Here is a 17,265-nt window from a genome sequence, read left to right as displayed (position 1 = left end):
AGGTTTTTTATTTACAAATTTATTACATTTTTTACATAATCGTTTTTTATTTAATTAACTTGTTATGTCTAATTGGAAAAAAAAAATTATCTGATTATCAAAACCTATAAATGTTTAGAGGCAGATACGAATTTTTGATTTTGCATTGAAAGTATTTAGAATATCAAAAGTTAAACGACCTATCAGCTAATAAACGATTTATTGTTTTTAAAAAGTCCCTTTGACTGGCTTCTCTGATTCTTCCTAATTCAGGAAACTATTGCGTGGACGTTGTGTCCTAACTTTTCCAAGATATCACCGACATCTATGATGAATGCTAGTTTACCACTGAGCTGATATTGTTTTTAGTTGTTTTCGGGTACAATTGCTAAATTGTACATGTGAATAAAGAATGAGGAGATTATCTTTTTCGCTAGTTCTTCTTAGTTCTTAACTGCTGTAGACCATTTTTCTAAAGGAATTATTCACGGTGAAGTGTGTCTATTGCTTTCACGATAATAATAGAACGACACTTCATTATGAGTGACAAAGTTAACTGCTGCAGTGGAGACACCACCACCGAATTCTTATATTGTATCACGACACTGATAGATGCTACGGCATTTATGAGCTTCAGTCTGTTTGTGTCTGTTATTTATGTTGTATACACCTAGTATAAAGTTTTCTAACACGTATATATTTGTGAAAAATATTATGAATTAGACTTTTAACAGTGCCAGCTTGTTAAAATCTCCTGGTAGGATAATCTTGTCAAACTCATGCATCATTTGCTGCACAAATTCGAGGTTAGTTTCAAAAGTTGCTGTTGAAGGATGTCCGTAATGCGGGGATCACCGTTAAGATTAGTACGATTATGTTTGAACCTATTAAACTAGTTGGTAATTGGTATATCAATATCGAGCTTGAGCAATTAAAGCTTACCGAAGTCTTTTATGATTTTTTTGCTGAGACCGCGTCGAAAATTGGTAAAAAACATAGAAATCGAACGAAACTACTCGTGTTAAATTCATGGCGCTGAAAGAGGGTTTTTAAGCTGACGCCTATATAAAAATATTCAGAATTACGTAATGTATGTGAAAAATTTTTATAGTATTTTTTGGCTAGTTCTAAAAACTTTCCGTGTCACTAATGTGCAAGTGAATTTAGTAATCTAAATCGCCTATTTTCATCTCAAAAGTTTTTGATAGAAAAGTGTTTTTACATAACGCCAATATTCAACCTTTGAATAATCGTCTGAATATCCGATCTCTCTTTATCAGTTTTAAAATACTTTTGTCGGATGCCGGCAAGGTTGAGCTTATCTTTTTCGTTCGTATATTCATTACAAGTAAATTTAATTTTACTTGTTCAAGGTGTAATGATATTATTTATTTTTGGTACCACTATTAATATTTATTTTATATTGACCCACTTGTGGGTCACGCGTTTTCAGAAAATTAGTCGTTAAAAAATAAACAGATTTTATTTTTGCTGAACATTTCATATAAAAAATGAGTGTTATAAACATTCACATTTAATGTTTTAGATTAATTACAATTATTTATTTATATTGTTTGTCGTGTTGTCGTTACTTTTTTTGCGGTATATATTCTATTTTGTATTTTTGATAACTGTTTGTAACATTCTTTACATCGTTCTCTTGTATTCCTGGCAGCCCCTTTTATGATTGTAGAAAATGTGTACGTTTTCTTGACGGATTTCTTTTTTCTATTTCAGCTTTTTCTCTGATGATCTTTGTTTAAAAGATGATCGATAATTTGTTCTCGAAATTTTAAGTTTGTTTTTTTTTGTGCATTTACTAGGCGTGTTCCGCATACTATTTCGATCATAACTTTTCTATACCATTTAAGTGTTCTTCGAAGACAACTGTAGTGTGATGACATTTGATCAGATAAATCGACAACTCGTTAGAAGCCTCGAACTGTTATGATTTCGCAATAAGCGTATTTAAACTCGCAACGATATTGCCCCGCTCCACGAAACGTAATGCGATAAGACAGTCCCGCCTCACGCGGAGAAACGGAGATTAACGCTCCGTCGTGAACGTGTTAAGAAACCAGCGGCCATTTGTTCTACGCTCTGTCACTTTAACTTACCAATCCACTGGGCTATGTCAGTTTCGTTCGTCTACGGGTCTCCTCATTCCTGGCCTTGTAGAAAAATCCTCACCATGGATCGTTTAACGGCTGTGAGCTTGCCAAAGAAGCCCGAATTGAGATACCAAGTTATACAAAGTATTAACGTAATTCCCTATCGCAGTAAATCTATATTTAATAAGATTAAAATTAACAATAATAAAAAAAGTTAAAAAATATTACGATCATCTCAGTCTTTATTATTTTTATTTACTTAATGAAAAATATAACATTTCTTTAAATACAATAATGAATGTCCAATAATCAACTCGAACTTATTTTTAATTATATTAAACCAGTGCATACTAAAGTATATTTATAAGCTAATTTAAAATAATGCGTTGCTAAATAATTTTTAACACAACAATAACTTCATTATTGATATTCGAATATAGGTTTCTTTCGTTACATATTGTTACGGTTCATATTTTCTTACATATATTACCGGTTTATTTTAAAAAAAGCGGAATAACTGACTAGTAGTGATATCAATTACTTTTCTATAACTTCGTTTAGACCATACACATTCTGCAAAAGCATTAATGTTCAAACATGTCGTAATACATAAAGTATTTCATTTTTAAACGGAAAAACAAATATATTTTTAGCTTTAAATCAAACTATTGTGTAGGCATTTAAAACTATGAATGACCACAATAATTAGTAGTGCAGTGTGTGCAAGAATGTCGAGTATAACACTAAACAAAAAATACACAAATATTTTTTATTTCCAAAGTAATGTTATTGACGCCCACATGAAATGTCTTCAACAAAATAATGTGGATCCTATTCACGTATTAATTTAATGTCACTCTTATTTGGTTTAACATACAATATTTTTCTAGTCTAGCAAGATAATTAAATAATTTGCAGACACGACATCTAAATTGATCTTTTAGTTTCTAATTAAAATTGAACAATGAAAAAACAAACCAACAGTTACAAGATATATATTTATAAAAAATAATTTTAAAATATATGAATTATAATTATAATGGATGTCAATTGCGGAGTCGGAATAAAATATGATAATCTCATGATTAAATTTTCACGGCCACTTTTAAAGGTCAAAAAACGACGTATATTTTGCCTTTGCGCATTTACAAAAATATGGTGCTAATGATCATAGTTTCAGCCCATAAACGCCCACTACAAGACAGGCCTAGACACTTATGGGCGATACACAATAATCGCCACGCTCGGCAGTCGAGTTGGCGATAAGTGTAATATTATCGTACGCAGAGGACGCTGCGAAAGTAAGACGGTTCTACTTATTGTACATAAAAAGCAAATTTTATTAAAAGTTTATGATTATGGCGCTGTGAATAAATGCTTCATTAAATCTAGCGCTAAATATATTATAGTTTACTCTTGCGGAAATCAAACATTATTTACATTCTTCACTGTTAGTCAAACTTTTTCAGCTATATTTTTTTTATACTAATGCTTAGGAAAGTAACTTTGTAAATGATAACTTGATATGAGTTCGAACTAGAAACTTACAGTTGATGGTAAATATTGCTTATTGTATAAGAAGCGCCGGATAGACCGGGCGAAAATTAATACAAAAATAAATTAATTTTTGACAAATAGCATTACAAAAACTCTTCTGCCACACGTATGTTAAGAATAGCCTAACTTTTCGAGTATGCTCTCGTTATGCTATCCCACATGGTGCATCACTTGAAAATAAATACACAACCCTTTTTTTTTAAGGTATATACTTTCCTTAAAAAGGCTTGTAAAAAATGGTGTAAAGATGAAATAACTTTTTTTTTGCTCAGAAATCGTACAACAATGAAATCAATTTTGCACTAGTATTAAAACGAAAACAATTTTTTATTGCCAAAAAAATTGTACCGTGAAAAAACTCAATGTTTAAAAAATAAAAATACAAATAAAACCCAATTTTGCAACTATTCATCGTTATTTGATAACAATCGTGCATCTCTTTTGCGCACTGGACAAAAACCGATGGTGGTTGTGGCATTTCCCAATATATTTTGTTGCTGTATAGATACATTTCAGTAAGCGCTGTCGATATTGCTCTTAAATTTTTTTTTCAGCGATTCCTGTTAGTACAATAAGTTCGTGTAAAAAGAGATTTGGATGCATTGTACAAAATTTTAGTTAATATTTTTTTTAACACATTTTATTGTGTAATTTGAACTTTTTGCTTTTTTAATAATTTTGATTTGCAGTAAATTAGTATTTTCTTGTATGAAAGGGCGAAATATTTTATCTTGCCCGGGGCACTGTAAACCCTAGTAAAGTGAATATAGCGCATCGCGCTTGGATTTGCAAGCGGTGGAAGATTTATGTGACAGTGGTGTAGTGGGAAAGCAGAGCTGTAGTATGATGATCAGCAGCCGCGTCGCTGTAGGCACGCGCGCTTCCCATGGCCGAGCGCACCAACTTAGTCAACAGCGTCCTGTGGTCCTTCTCTGAATACCTCTCGTAAGCCTCCAAGCCCTCTTGCAGTTTCAGTATTAGACTATCGTAGTTCTTTCGTACCACCTCTAGGACCTTAAAACCATATATTGCTGGTAAAAGTCAAACATAATAACAAAATAACGGACAGTGACTAAGTTCAAACCAGGAAATCACGTAACATAATGTTAAAAATGATCAGTGGTTAAAATATTGATAATCTACGATTAAATACTTTGGTCTTATTTTACGTCAAACTACATTATCATTTATTGTATAGCTATCACTTTTTGTTATTAAAAAAATATTATTAATATCTTTGTTTAATTAGTATCGACGAGAGAATGTACTAAGAATTGAATATTGTAAAGTTTTACAGTAGGTAAAAAACAATAACTTTTTTCACAGTAAACAAATTAGAATAGAATTTTTTGATGAACATATCTAATATTAATAAGAAATCCAGGAAGTATTAGTTCAAATAACTTTATATTTCCTTACCACAACCGACACAAAAATTCATACAACAAATGTGCTGATTTTGATAGAGGATACCGCTTTTTGTCAGACTCTAAAATCTAAATTTTTACTGCATTCATGTTTAATTGACCGTGTTAAAAAGTGTTTAATATTTATTATTTTTTGGGGGTTCCCAAGAATTACAAGATTATAGATTACCTGATCCTCGGTGGGTGTGGAGAGGTTGTCGATCTTGGGCCGAAAGTGCTGTATGATAGCTCGCACGTTGACGAGGCAATTCGCGAGGCGCAGTGCCTCCGCCTTGAATTCGCCGTCGCCGGTCGAGTAGCGCAACGCTTTAAACAAACATTTATATTGTGAATATTTCCTAAAGTGGTCCAGACGAAACTCCGAAGGTCCACGGAAGAGTAATAATAAATTATAGTAGCATTATAATAATATTACTAAGTTCAGTCAGTATTTGAAATTGCCACGAGTGACGCAACTTGGAAATGTACCATTGAGACAACAATGTTGCATTGTAATATAATTTCACGACTTCAATCAAAGTGATGGATTTATTGAACTCGGGTTAATAATATCCATCTAACGCAGAGGAATCGCAGGATCTACGAGAGACACGTTAACGTGACAAAAAATAGGGGAAGAATATAAGTGAAAGGGGAAAAAGTTAAATTTATTTGCTTTTGATAGTGAAATCCAGAAATGTTATTTATCTTATCCTATCAATGTAGGCGGACAATATCTTAAAAAGATGTTAATGCTGCTAGCCCGTTGGCATTTGCAGCGTCTTTGGAACTGCAAGAAATGAAGCGGAAATGAAGGGTCGAACGAACATAACTAAATGAAACCAGCTCAATTTCGCCAGTTGAACAAATATTTTCGCACGAAGATAGACTACACGCGTGTGAGTATACATCGGCTGCCTCCGGAAGCGAAGCGGTCCGTGTACAGATCACACTGCTGCTTGAGTTTGGTGCATCGAACTCGTGTATGAGTGTGATGTGTCATAAGTGGTATTGTTGATGTGAGTTCTGCGCTTGCAATGCAGTAACTGAGAAGGATGTGGTGTGATAGTGGATTGGGGAAACCCTGTGATGAGATCAGCAAGGATGTCTTTAGGACGCCTCTTTCTTGAATTGTAAGAGGGAGGGAGAACATACCATAATGCGTTGAATAGATTTGGGTGTGCCGAGGCTGATTCAAAGTATTTCTTTAAGCGAGCCTGACAGAATTTCTACGCTGTTGGGGGTGGCTGAGGTCACTGTGGAGATCGAAGTTACGTTGATCGCCGCATCAGTAGAGATCCGAGTGTAGCAGTTTTAAGGAATTTTGAGTGGTCGGAGTGTGGACGCTGGGCGTGGGCGAAGACTACAATTGGATAGTAATTATATATTATAGTGCCGCCACCGTACGCAACGGTTTTTCAGACGTGCACATTTCTGGTTTGTTCAATTGTTTCACAACACAATTCATTCTCACCTTTTTTCTAAAACTATTAATTCGTGAATTAACATTTTGACGAATTTTGGGAAAACCGTAGAAAAAGAGCTGAATCCACCAGAAAAAAAAAATCGCCCCGAAGAGTCCTGTAATGAAATCTTTCAACTTAAAGCTATAAGGGTTCTAGACGTGTCTTAATCTAATTGCCCAAAACAAATAAGTTTGGGTTCAAGTTTTAACAAGTCCATTCAACAATAGTATAAATCTCGTCAGTATCGCAAAGAACGGCCTATCATTATCGAATATTAAGTCCAGTGTACACTGGAACCACATTAAAAAATTATTTTAATGCGTACTTACCCATTTGATGAAGGTTGTTAAACACATGTTCCATTCGGATGAGTTCGTAATACAGCTGGTCATAGGAGGTCGGCGTCGGCAGGAACGTGTCACCGAATGTTATGAACAGATTGAAGATATTTACAACCTACAAGGAGAACTGTTTGTAATTAGATGTAAAAAAAAATTATTTATTTATTTAAGCAAATACACTTATACAAAGAGTTATGCTAAATTATTAATCAGTTTTACTGAGTGGCGGTAGAACTAAAATAAAAATAATCATCGTATCAAAGTTGACCATCGAAACTAAACTTTATATTATTACGTAAGGTTAGATTAGTAATTAATGGTAACAATGTGTAATAAAATAAAAGTACAGCGATTGTCCTGTATATCTCGTTTTAATCAGTAAAAGCACAGTATTTTGTCGAATTGTTAATTATGTTTAATTCTTCGAAGAATTAAACATTAAATTGAAGATTTTTATATAGGAATACCATTGTAACAAAACGAAAAAATTCTCAAACAATCTCATGTAAAAACTGTTCACAGATCGGTAAATCTGATGCATATTTATTTAAAACTGGAGGGTTTGCTTAATATGCACATCAATTTTGCATCAAAAAAACTCCGGCATTAGACTAAAAGAGTGACGAGACGTCAAACAGTGTGTGTTGGGACACTAAAATACATTTGGTATTAATAGCCTATTGGTATCTCATTTAGGATTCCTTCCTAATATCTTAGCCAAATAATTTAAGGGAAGTATGCATCTGATCACTGATTATGATTAAATATAAATAATCCTTACTTTATTGACCTCCCTACATTTGCTTAGAAAAAATAAGTATAGGTAGGCTGATTACTAATCATTCTGAGAATTTAAAAACCTTTGGGTACATATGGACCCTTATATTTCTTTTTCAGTTATGATTTATTTTAAACAAAAATCTTACACTTTAAAAGTGAGGCATATATCATTACATGCCACCCTAATAGCGTTGCAATACCACTAGTTAGAAACAGCCTGTATCGAGAATTTTACGACGAAATTATCAAAGTCGTTTCTTCAATTCGTGGGTGGACGTCGTACGCTGCGCTTGCCGATTCCTGGTCTCAAATCCAAAAACTTAAAGCCTGACACTACTACAACTTCCGTATCGATCGACTTTTTTATTATCAATGTTATAAAATATTAAATCTCGTTAACAGTTTGTTTTCTTTTTTTAATTTCGTGCTTTCTATTTTACGTGTCATCTATTCCTCATAAAGATTGCATTCAGCATGATGGTATAGCTAATTGTTTGAGCTTGAGCTATCTGTATTTAAATAACTAATTTCTCGTTACCAGCTCTATGAAAACGAGAAAGGGCGAGCTAGGTCTTTCTTCGAAGGTAATCTGCGGCAACCTGCCAAGGTCTAACCTTCTCTCCATCTTTGACTCCAAGATGCCTCTGCGCCGCCCGTACTTTAGACTCCTCCTCCACTTCAGTTCAATAGCAAGCGCTAACCGGTGGGGGGAGGGGGCCTCTTTAATCGCCGGAATCAATGCAGGGATGAAGAAAAGCTTCAAAAGTATTTGTCAGAAGTGGGATTTGAACCTACGCCCACAGAAATGGATTGCAAACTGAACTCAGCGCTTTAAACCGCTCGACTAATCTGAAATTCTGACAATCTTAAGGTGGTCGTCCTAAGCTGCACTTACCAGTCTCCATTTCAGAACTTTAAGGTCTGCCTGTTACCACTTGCATATAATGTTTTTTGACGACCTGTAAACTTAAACAATGTACTTGTTACGACAATAGTACCTGTTGAGCCATTATGAATATGTTATGCCTCTTCAACAGGGTGTTCTCGTTGGTGACAAGGAACTTGAGCAGCGTGATGAGGGCGGTCCACAGCGGGCACCAGTCGCGTGCCAGCCGCACGCGGCTTCGCTTCTGGTAGTTCAGCAGCCTCAGCAGCACGCCCACGCACAACGAGTACAGTTCCCCTGGGAACTTCTTCAGCAGATGGCACATGATAAACTCCACCAGAAGATCTAGCAAAAGTTAAAACAAGAAACTTTCTATTGAAAAACTCAAGAGAAAAAAAAACGTGTGGTCAGCCCGGTGTCCTTACTTGAACACAAATTTAATATTGCTACCTATTATTCTACTGAATGTTACCCATAAATAGACTGAGTAATGTATCATCATCAACTGGATTTAGGCTTCCCCCAGTTTTCCAATGGTATCGATTGGAAGCGATCGCGTCGTCTTTCCAACTATGTATAAAATGAAACAATGTGGATATTACCTATTAATGTTGAAGCAAGCGGTTGTGACGGCGGTCCTTCAGGAGCAATTTTCCTGTGCCGCATCGGAAGTCTGTAAAGTTGAACCTGAAATAAATAGTCTTTATGAAATGTCTAAGCATAGGAAAAACTTTTTAAGTGTTTACAAACATTACAATTTGAAAGTATTTCGTAATAGCGATGACGCTAATACAAAGTACTTTTAAATTGAGCCCTGAAATTTCGGAAATTTAAAACACAGCGATGTCATTCATTAGAAATTAATCTTATTTCACGAGCAAATGACGTCTTCTACTTGGACATCATTGGTCTACGCCATAGATTTCCAACAGGACTGGTTGGTAACTACCTCTATCTATATCCGACGATCTTATCAAAGTCTACCTAATTTTTGAGTTTGACATGCTAGGTTGCCGGCATGTGGTCTTTATACCTGAAGCTTAACATTAAAGGGTTCATCTATTCTACGCGCTAACGTGTTAATCCGCTGGCCTATACTGGTTACTTTTGTTCTTCTACAGATATCATTACTGATTTGATTTCGTAAGGAAATCTCCCATAGTCCTCACCATGGCTTGTTGAGCGACTGTAAGCTTGCCAATGAGGCCCCGAAATAAACATGTTACACTGCCGTAGACTTTCATATTAAGGCTATGTACCACAAACGAATGGATTCTGCATATGCCATTTCGGTAGCAGTGACAATCCGATCCAAAGACAAAAGTTATGTACTGTCAAAATTTTTGCCACACGAAATTTTGTTTTACGAGGATGTCTTAATATTAAAGATTGCATAAACAGCTCTCTTTTGTAGCACAAATATTGTATTGATATCAATCTTATTACCCAATATAAGTAACCTGTAGAAATTTAAAGTGATATTTCTTTCACCGAGTTCCATAATGATTTTAAAAAATTATAACCACAAGGATGATTTAGACGTTCAATAAATAAAGCATTTTCAAACAATAATTGGTACTGGTATGAAACACGGCCAGAATTTTTTTGGCTTTTTTAAAATTGTCAATTCACGCGAAGCAGGCAATGGACAGGTAGTGTATTTATATAGGAAAGAAGTGTGTAAAGATAAAAAGTGTAAGAGTTGTTAAAATCCCTTTATCTCGTAATAGTTTTGAGATGTAATTTATTTCTCATAATTACCTCAAAAGTGAGATTTTGGTCGTGCATTATCGAATTCGCGAATTGCTCCTCCACTATGCAAGTCAGAGTTATAAAACAAAGACTACATTTGTTAATGCTTGCTTCGGTCTTTATGTCTGCCATTACTATGGAACTGAAAAATAACATTACATGATTAATACATATTTAAGATGTAAGAGACCGTTTTGTTTGGCGACTACGTAAAAATAATTAAATTCTGTAAACGAAATTAATCAACTACAAGCCGCTTAGTGGCTAACCATAGAAAATCTTTAAAATATTATATATTTGTCTTTCCAAAGATTAATGTATTTTCATAACAATCCCTCATTTGTTGTTTGAGTAATCTTCTTTTGAAACACACGGTTTGACAAAATGCTGCAATTTTCGAGTTAAATCCCTTTAACCGATCGTGTTGGAAAAAAATGTACTTTTCAATGTTGATACTTGAAAAAAAAAGTGTGTAATTTTTAGAACGTGATTAGGTTAGACACCTTCCCAATGACTCGATTTCGATTTATCGTTTATTTCTGGTAAAGCCTATAGCCATTGTCATGCCCATTACTTTTTATCATTAAAAAAAAAACGGTGACTAACTTATTTTAATAGAAGATAATTGAAAATGAATGACAATAGACATGTTACAATGAAACTACTTCTGATTATAACCAAAAATATAAAAAAATAAAGTGATAACAAAAATATTATAAGAACAAACAACTTACCAATATTGAAAGAAAGTTACCAACAAATTAGTGGGTTGGTCATTATCAAGAGCTTGAATCTGTGCTACATTTGGCGGACTCTGAAATTAAAGAAAAAAATTAAAATGTGTTTTGATATACACCAACCACACCTATAATTCAATTCTCTTAGAATGCGATTTTATGACCCTCGTATAAAACAGGCTATCCTGGGTTCCATTTTAGTACAGAAACCTTTATATAAGGCAAGTATTTTTTATTGTTTTATATTTATAGTAGGTACGCCATCCACTAGGTGGGCTGACGTTAGTATCAAGGTCGGGCTAAGTCGCTGGATGCAAGCAGTGCAACACCGGTGATTACGAGGGCGTCTATTGGCATACATAATAAATCAATCAATATTTATTACAAATAATGTAAAGAATTTCAATTTATTTTCTTAAGAACAAAAGAATTGTGACGAAGACACGCCGAATATTAATTGAATAAAAATCTCGGTGATACCTGATGAGGAGGCAATGTAGCGGGCGGAGAAGGTGGCGCTGAGGAAGCTTCTGCCGATGAAGAATGTGCCAATGTTGTCATGAAGTTACGATTTAAATGGGCCGCTTCGTATAATGCCAAAAGCATTCCTTCTTCACCGCCACTGCAACATCGTATACGTTAAACATTTAGTTCTGGAATGCTAAAAGCTCAAGTCGATATCCCTCTGACGCCTACCAAAACATTGAAACAAGTAATGTAACAACAGACAAGGTACATTAAAGAATTCCAGTATAAACGCCATAAGCGTTCTGCAACCTTAAAACTAATTATTAATAAATATCAATGAACAAACATCATATAAAACACATAATGTATGAAACAAATAACAAAATAAGCTAAGAATTACTTTAAAAGGAAACAAGATTTGACTCCATCAGTAAGCAGAAGTAATTTTGGTAAAACAATTAGCAAACAATATTTTATGACTGTTATAAATTCATTACAGCTTATTATTATTACACAGAATGTGTCTCTGTAACTGGCAATATTGCAAGTCTAAGGAAATTTAACCATTATCATTGTAATTCCATTTAGGTGAAAAATCTTCCTACCTGTTTCTCTGTCCCCTAATAACCGGTTGTGTGTCATCGCTGGTGAGAAATATCCCACCCACCATACTAGTTAACGAAGACAGCCAACCACCACCGTTGCCGCCGCCTTGCATGCCCCCAAATGTAGACATTACAAACTCATTTAAAGCTGCGGTTATTACTTGGCCATACCTAAAATTATAATATATGTATTAAGAAACATTACTATTTTATAAAAACGTAACTAATAATTAAATGTAATGAGAAATAATAAATCTTATGTAAACGGATAAATCCCTATAGCTAATTTTGGTCACTTTTAAATGTGACTTCTCATTCATGGAATTTGAAAAGAATATAAAACTTACTACTAATTGGACATTATCACCATTTATCGTCATCATTTCAGTCGTTAAATGTCCACTTGTTGTATTATTTATAAAACGTAATTTTTTTTTCCATAATAAACCAAAACTAACTTTACATCTGTTCCCTTATAAAATATGTGTCCATTTATCTTGTAAACCTTATAAAAGTAATACTTGTAATTAGATCAAAAATTGTGATACTAGTATAATAAAGGATATTACATAATCGTAGTGGTAGCTCAGTGGTAGAGAGAGGACTGAGACATGTGAACATAGCTAATAAGTTCAATTTCCGGAATACAATACAATCTTATACAATTCCCATTTTATGCATTCATTATATTTATATGATTGCCACTGCTCACAAACTAGTTTCCTGAGGAGGAGCAGCAGCATCCTCAGATAATGGTATCCCCCCCCCAAGTGTCTTTTGGGGAAGCCTATGTCTTGTAGTGAGTGTCTATAGCCTAACAATGACTATTACATAACAGGTTATACGATCAAAATGTATCAATTGATCATCCTATTCTTCAATAATCATACAAGCAACAATTAACCATAAAAATTCCCTGCAGTTCAGTACCTATTCTAAAATTTTACTTACCCATTTAAAGCTAATTCATCATCAAGGATGGATAGTTTAACAACATATGGGTTAGCCGATTCTTGCTTTTTGTAATTAACCAAAAACATCAGCAATAATACAACATCATAACCTGTAAAATAACATAAAAGTTAACCAACATTTTTTTTACTTGTTCAAATATATATTCTTTTACAATACGCTCAACTAATTTAATAATTTTTACTAGTAATTGGTCACAATTACTAGTAGAGTACACTAAGTAACATTAGAGCTCACATATAACTAGACTTGGGATGAAGGTTACACTATGCATTCCTCCAACATCTGTAACAGACTTCGAATTCGAATGTATCTCGTCTCAACGGGTTTGAATTCGCAAGTAACGTAACGTAACGTAATTTTACGTCCCGACGTAAACGAATCCTGATATAGAAATGCATTTTATGATAATTAGAGAACCTATAATGGCAGTTCCATTGGAGTTCGCTAAGGTAAGGTTTGCAAGCATTACATTACTTTTAAACTAAAGGCGTAAAACTAAAACTGTAGGTTTAGCTGGTATTTTGCATAGATAACAAAGAGGAATTTGTTACATCCTTAATAAGTACACTTACCATGCTGCTGTCTTTCTGTTGGAGTGCACAAAAGTTGAATAAGTGGTTCAAACAAAGAATTTAACATAAGATATTCTGCTAGAGGATTGTCGTCTAAATTGTCTACACCCGTCGCAATTACTAAAAGAAGTTTCAAAACCATTGATTTTAAGCTCTCCGGAACATCACCTGAAGTAAAAATAGTATAATAATTATAAATTTATAAATAAAAGAAACCTATAGTTCATTTGTTTTATTCTAACTAGTAATCAATTTGTAAAGATTGCAACGATAGCCAGTCTTGTGCTGCCCATATCTTTCTATTTTCTAAGACTATTTCTGTCGGTCCACCTAGACCAGACCAAGTGGAAAAACCTTTGGGTCATCCAAAAGTAATTTTTTTGTACATCCCAGAAATCATTATGGATATTAAATATTTAAATTTTGTTGAAATATATTTGTTCCCTAAAGTGTTACAAACTAAACCCAGGGATGTATCCAAAGATACATTTTTTCAGTAATCTATGTTGATTCTTAAATGTGCATGAAAACCTTGGCTTTTAAAAACCTTGATTTTGGAGGTAAAACTCTAAAACAATAATGTTGCCATGAATATTCCAAAATGCCTGAAACCTTTAAGTCCCCCCAAAAATAAAAATTAAAAACTTTTTTTAAATGAAAAATAATTTGTTTTTATATATTTTTATTCCTGTACTTTAGTTCCAATAGGCAGTAAAAAATATTAACATACTTTTGAAAGTAAATTTGTCACTAAGACAGGACACTAAAAATTATTTGGAATACCTTTTGTTCTTAATTCTAGATAGATTAATAATTGGCGTTCATTTTCCGATTTTTTACCTGCGCATAGGAGGGTGAAGTTTGTCTTATCACTTGTACAAGCAAGCATAGTTAGTTATCTGTCTCAAAGTCCTTTCTACAACGAGCCTACACCTCTTGTTTATAAATGCAAATTCAAAACATTTCATTTAATTTTTTGAATTGCTTACACTTGAACTTGATATATTTTCAATTTTAGTGCTTCTGATTGTCACATATATGTTTATACAGGATGACTAGAAATAGGTAAATAACCTTTAAAAGGGTGAATGAATAACCCCATTTACTATCAATTAATTAATGATGAGACCAGTCGTCATAGCTATCTTTAAGGAGAACTATGGCTTGTAGTGGGCACATGACATTATGATGATAAAATCAATTGTAATGAATTGTACATCCTATCCAAAAATCATGGTTTAAGAAACATTAAATAATGTAATGGTAATATAGTAAGATCAAGCATTTTCAAAATATGGGTTACAAAATATGGAAATTATTTATTGTTTAATAAATGTTGGTGCAGATAGTTTATTCCTAAAAATTATTTGTCTACCAGACCCCAAAAGAAATAAAATTGATGAAGTATATTTTTGTGTGATTTTAAACTATTATAATACTTTTCACTTTATACAAAATGATTGAAAATAGGTGTAAAAGCTAGCAAATCGGCTATACTTTAACACATATTGCTTTTACACCTAGAACAAATCAACCTATATTTATAATAGAACTACTTGTATTATTATAACCTCTTTTTTATTGTAGGGAAACTTCTTTGTCTTTCATCTGTTTAATAATAACCTGGAGGGATTATTTAATAGCTTACCTGAGAGGAGTGTACTACAATGCTCCAGAAGTTTTTGCATCTTGTTATTGTCATTTCCAAGCAAAATCTGTTTTATATTTATGTTGGAGTCTTGTGCAGTTCTTTGATATATTTTTGTTAAAAGTGCACTAAGTGTTTGCAAAGCATAGACAAGTCTGGAAGGCAATAAAAAGATTTATTTTATACAACTGTCTTATAATAATGAATAATTATAAATATCTTATTGCTTCTAGTTTCAAGCAAAAGTAATGTCAGTAGGTGGCCAAAAATTTAATCACACATTTATGGTGACTTTTTTAATTACCCTTTTTTTACTTTTCTCTATTAAATAAATTAACATTTATTATTCCATATAAAGATTAAAATTTTTGAATTAATTATTTAAGCCTCTTTTAAGGCCTTCATGGCCTAATTGGCCTTTGTGATATATTTCCAAATAGAGTCACAAAAGTCTAACTTAGTATGTCAAAGGGAAGGGTAGGGATTACAAAAAGTGATATTTCAAGTAATGGATATTATGAAAGGTGCTAGATGTGGCTGTAATTTCCTTCATCTGAAGTTTAAGGAATAATTTTAATGAATTCCTAATAGATGAATTACCAAAAGAAGCTAATTTTTGAACCTGTCTGCACAGAAGAAGCAAGCCTAGCTATCCATCTCATTACCAATTCATGTCACAAGTTTTTGCCAGAAAATGCTTTATAAAAGCCAATGCACAACATCAGGTAAAAATTAATCTAAATACTAAATCAGATAATGGATCTGATATAATTAAACTAATCTATAATTGTAATACAGACAAAAATAACATTGAAAACGTATGTTTTACAATGTGGATATTGATTTAGTTTAGTTGTAAATTCTACTCTATGTAATAGATCAAATCTAATGAAAATTCAATATTTTACCTGATATTTATTCAATGACGAGGTATGAATCTATACATTTGAGGATTATAAAACTTAATGGGTAAAGCATGTAAAAGATAAATAATAAGATATGAATAAAGTAGCTGTCATGTAGATTTTCAAAAGTTAATTTACTCATACATTTATATATGTATATAGAATATAAAGATCAAGGGATATATTTAAGTCCTACTTAAAGTATATTTGAAAATAAGTATATTTACCTAATATGGTGTTCCTGTCCCAACATTTCTATGCATTGTGTCACAAGTAAATTTATATTATCTTTCATATTATTTAGTTGTTCAACACTAAGCTTTTGTATTTCCGCTTTCAACTGAGGTATTTTTGGTTTAAGGAGAAAAAATTCGTCCCAAAAACTAGAGTTATCGCTCGTCAAGTCCTGTCCTTTGAAAAACGATTCATATATCTGAACTACCTTTTCTTTAGGGTGTCTTTTAGACCCGGAACCACTTCTTTTCCTGGTGGCCATTTCGTAATATACAAACAATCAATACTTTACGTGTATTTTAACTTTTCCTATTAGGTTTCGAACATGAAAAGATTGTTACAGATATTCCTTTAATAATGTATAGCTTTAAACATTATTTAATTTTCTTACACGACTAAAACAATTAATACTAAATTATTGATAAATGTTATTTAGATTTAGGTGCTTAATGATTCAAATTAACTTTCGCAGCCGGATTTTAATATTTTGTTCTTTCTTAAATATGACAGTGACAATGACAGTTATCAAAGTCGTCATACTATTAGTATTCACAGATGCTTAAAGATCAAATTTGTTGCTAACATAGTATGTCATATAGGTAACATGTATATGTTCGATACATAAATATCATTTTATCTAAATTAAAAATAGCTATAAAAAACTATCACATTTTTTAAGTGGCAAATATAAATGTAACATCTAAAATTTCTTTTCATATTTCGTGTACGATTTTAGGATAAGTTCATTTTTCACATGGATTATTATAATATAACTTCAGAAGACCATAAATGCACTTTTGACGGTTTCTATAACTTAAAAAATATAACAAACGGTGCCATGAA

The 17,265-nt window shown here is 32.8% G+C and overlaps 1 protein-coding gene across 1 annotated transcript; it reads right to left on the bottom strand.

The window, feature by feature from the left end:
• Nucleotides 1–3,119: 3,119 nt before the first annotated feature.
• On the bottom strand, nt 3,120–16,886 carry LOC137933716 (armadillo-like helical domain-containing protein 3). The gene is made up of 13 exons (XM_068777743.1): nt 16,416–16,886; nt 15,284–15,438; nt 13,636–13,803; nt 13,040–13,151; nt 12,089–12,259; nt 11,496–11,637; nt 11,013–11,092; nt 10,288–10,420; nt 9,129–9,213; nt 8,639–8,871; nt 6,849–6,975; nt 5,244–5,380; nt 3,120–4,661 (listed from the first exon to the last, which is right to left on the bottom strand). Exons 1-13 carry the CDS (start codon nt 16,682–16,684, stop codon nt 4,452–4,454), a joined length of 2,022 nt encoding a protein of 673 aa, XP_068633844.1. The 5' UTR covers nt 16,685–16,886; the 3' UTR covers nt 3,120–4,451.
• Between the last annotated feature and the right edge of the window lie 379 nt (nt 16,887–17,265).

The sequence above is a fragment of the Battus philenor genome, unplaced genomic scaffold (genome assembly GCF_028537555.1).
Source record: "Battus philenor isolate CCGP_79_NKW_IND1 unplaced genomic scaffold, ilBatPhil1.0.hap1 SCAF_14, whole genome shotgun sequence".
NCBI classification, from domain to species: Eukaryota; Metazoa; Arthropoda; class Insecta; order Lepidoptera; family Papilionidae; genus Battus; species Battus philenor.
This window is presented reverse-complemented; position numbering and strand designations above follow the sequence as displayed.

Excerpts from the sequence above, each read along its gene's own strand:
- LOC137933716 (XM_068777743.1), bottom strand. The coding sequence starts at position 16,684 with ATGGCCACCAGGAAAAGAAGTGGTTCCGGGTCTAAAAGACACCCTAAA. Across the intron at positions 13,804-15,283 it reads TTGTAGTACACTCCTCTCAG|GTGATGTTCCGGAGAGCTTA; the intron begins GTAAGCTATTAA and ends TTTTTACTTCAG. Across the intron at positions 11,638-12,088 it reads ATTAGGGGACAGAGAAACAG|TGGCGGTGAAGAAGGAATGC; the intron begins GTAGGAAGATTT and ends ACGATGTTGCAG.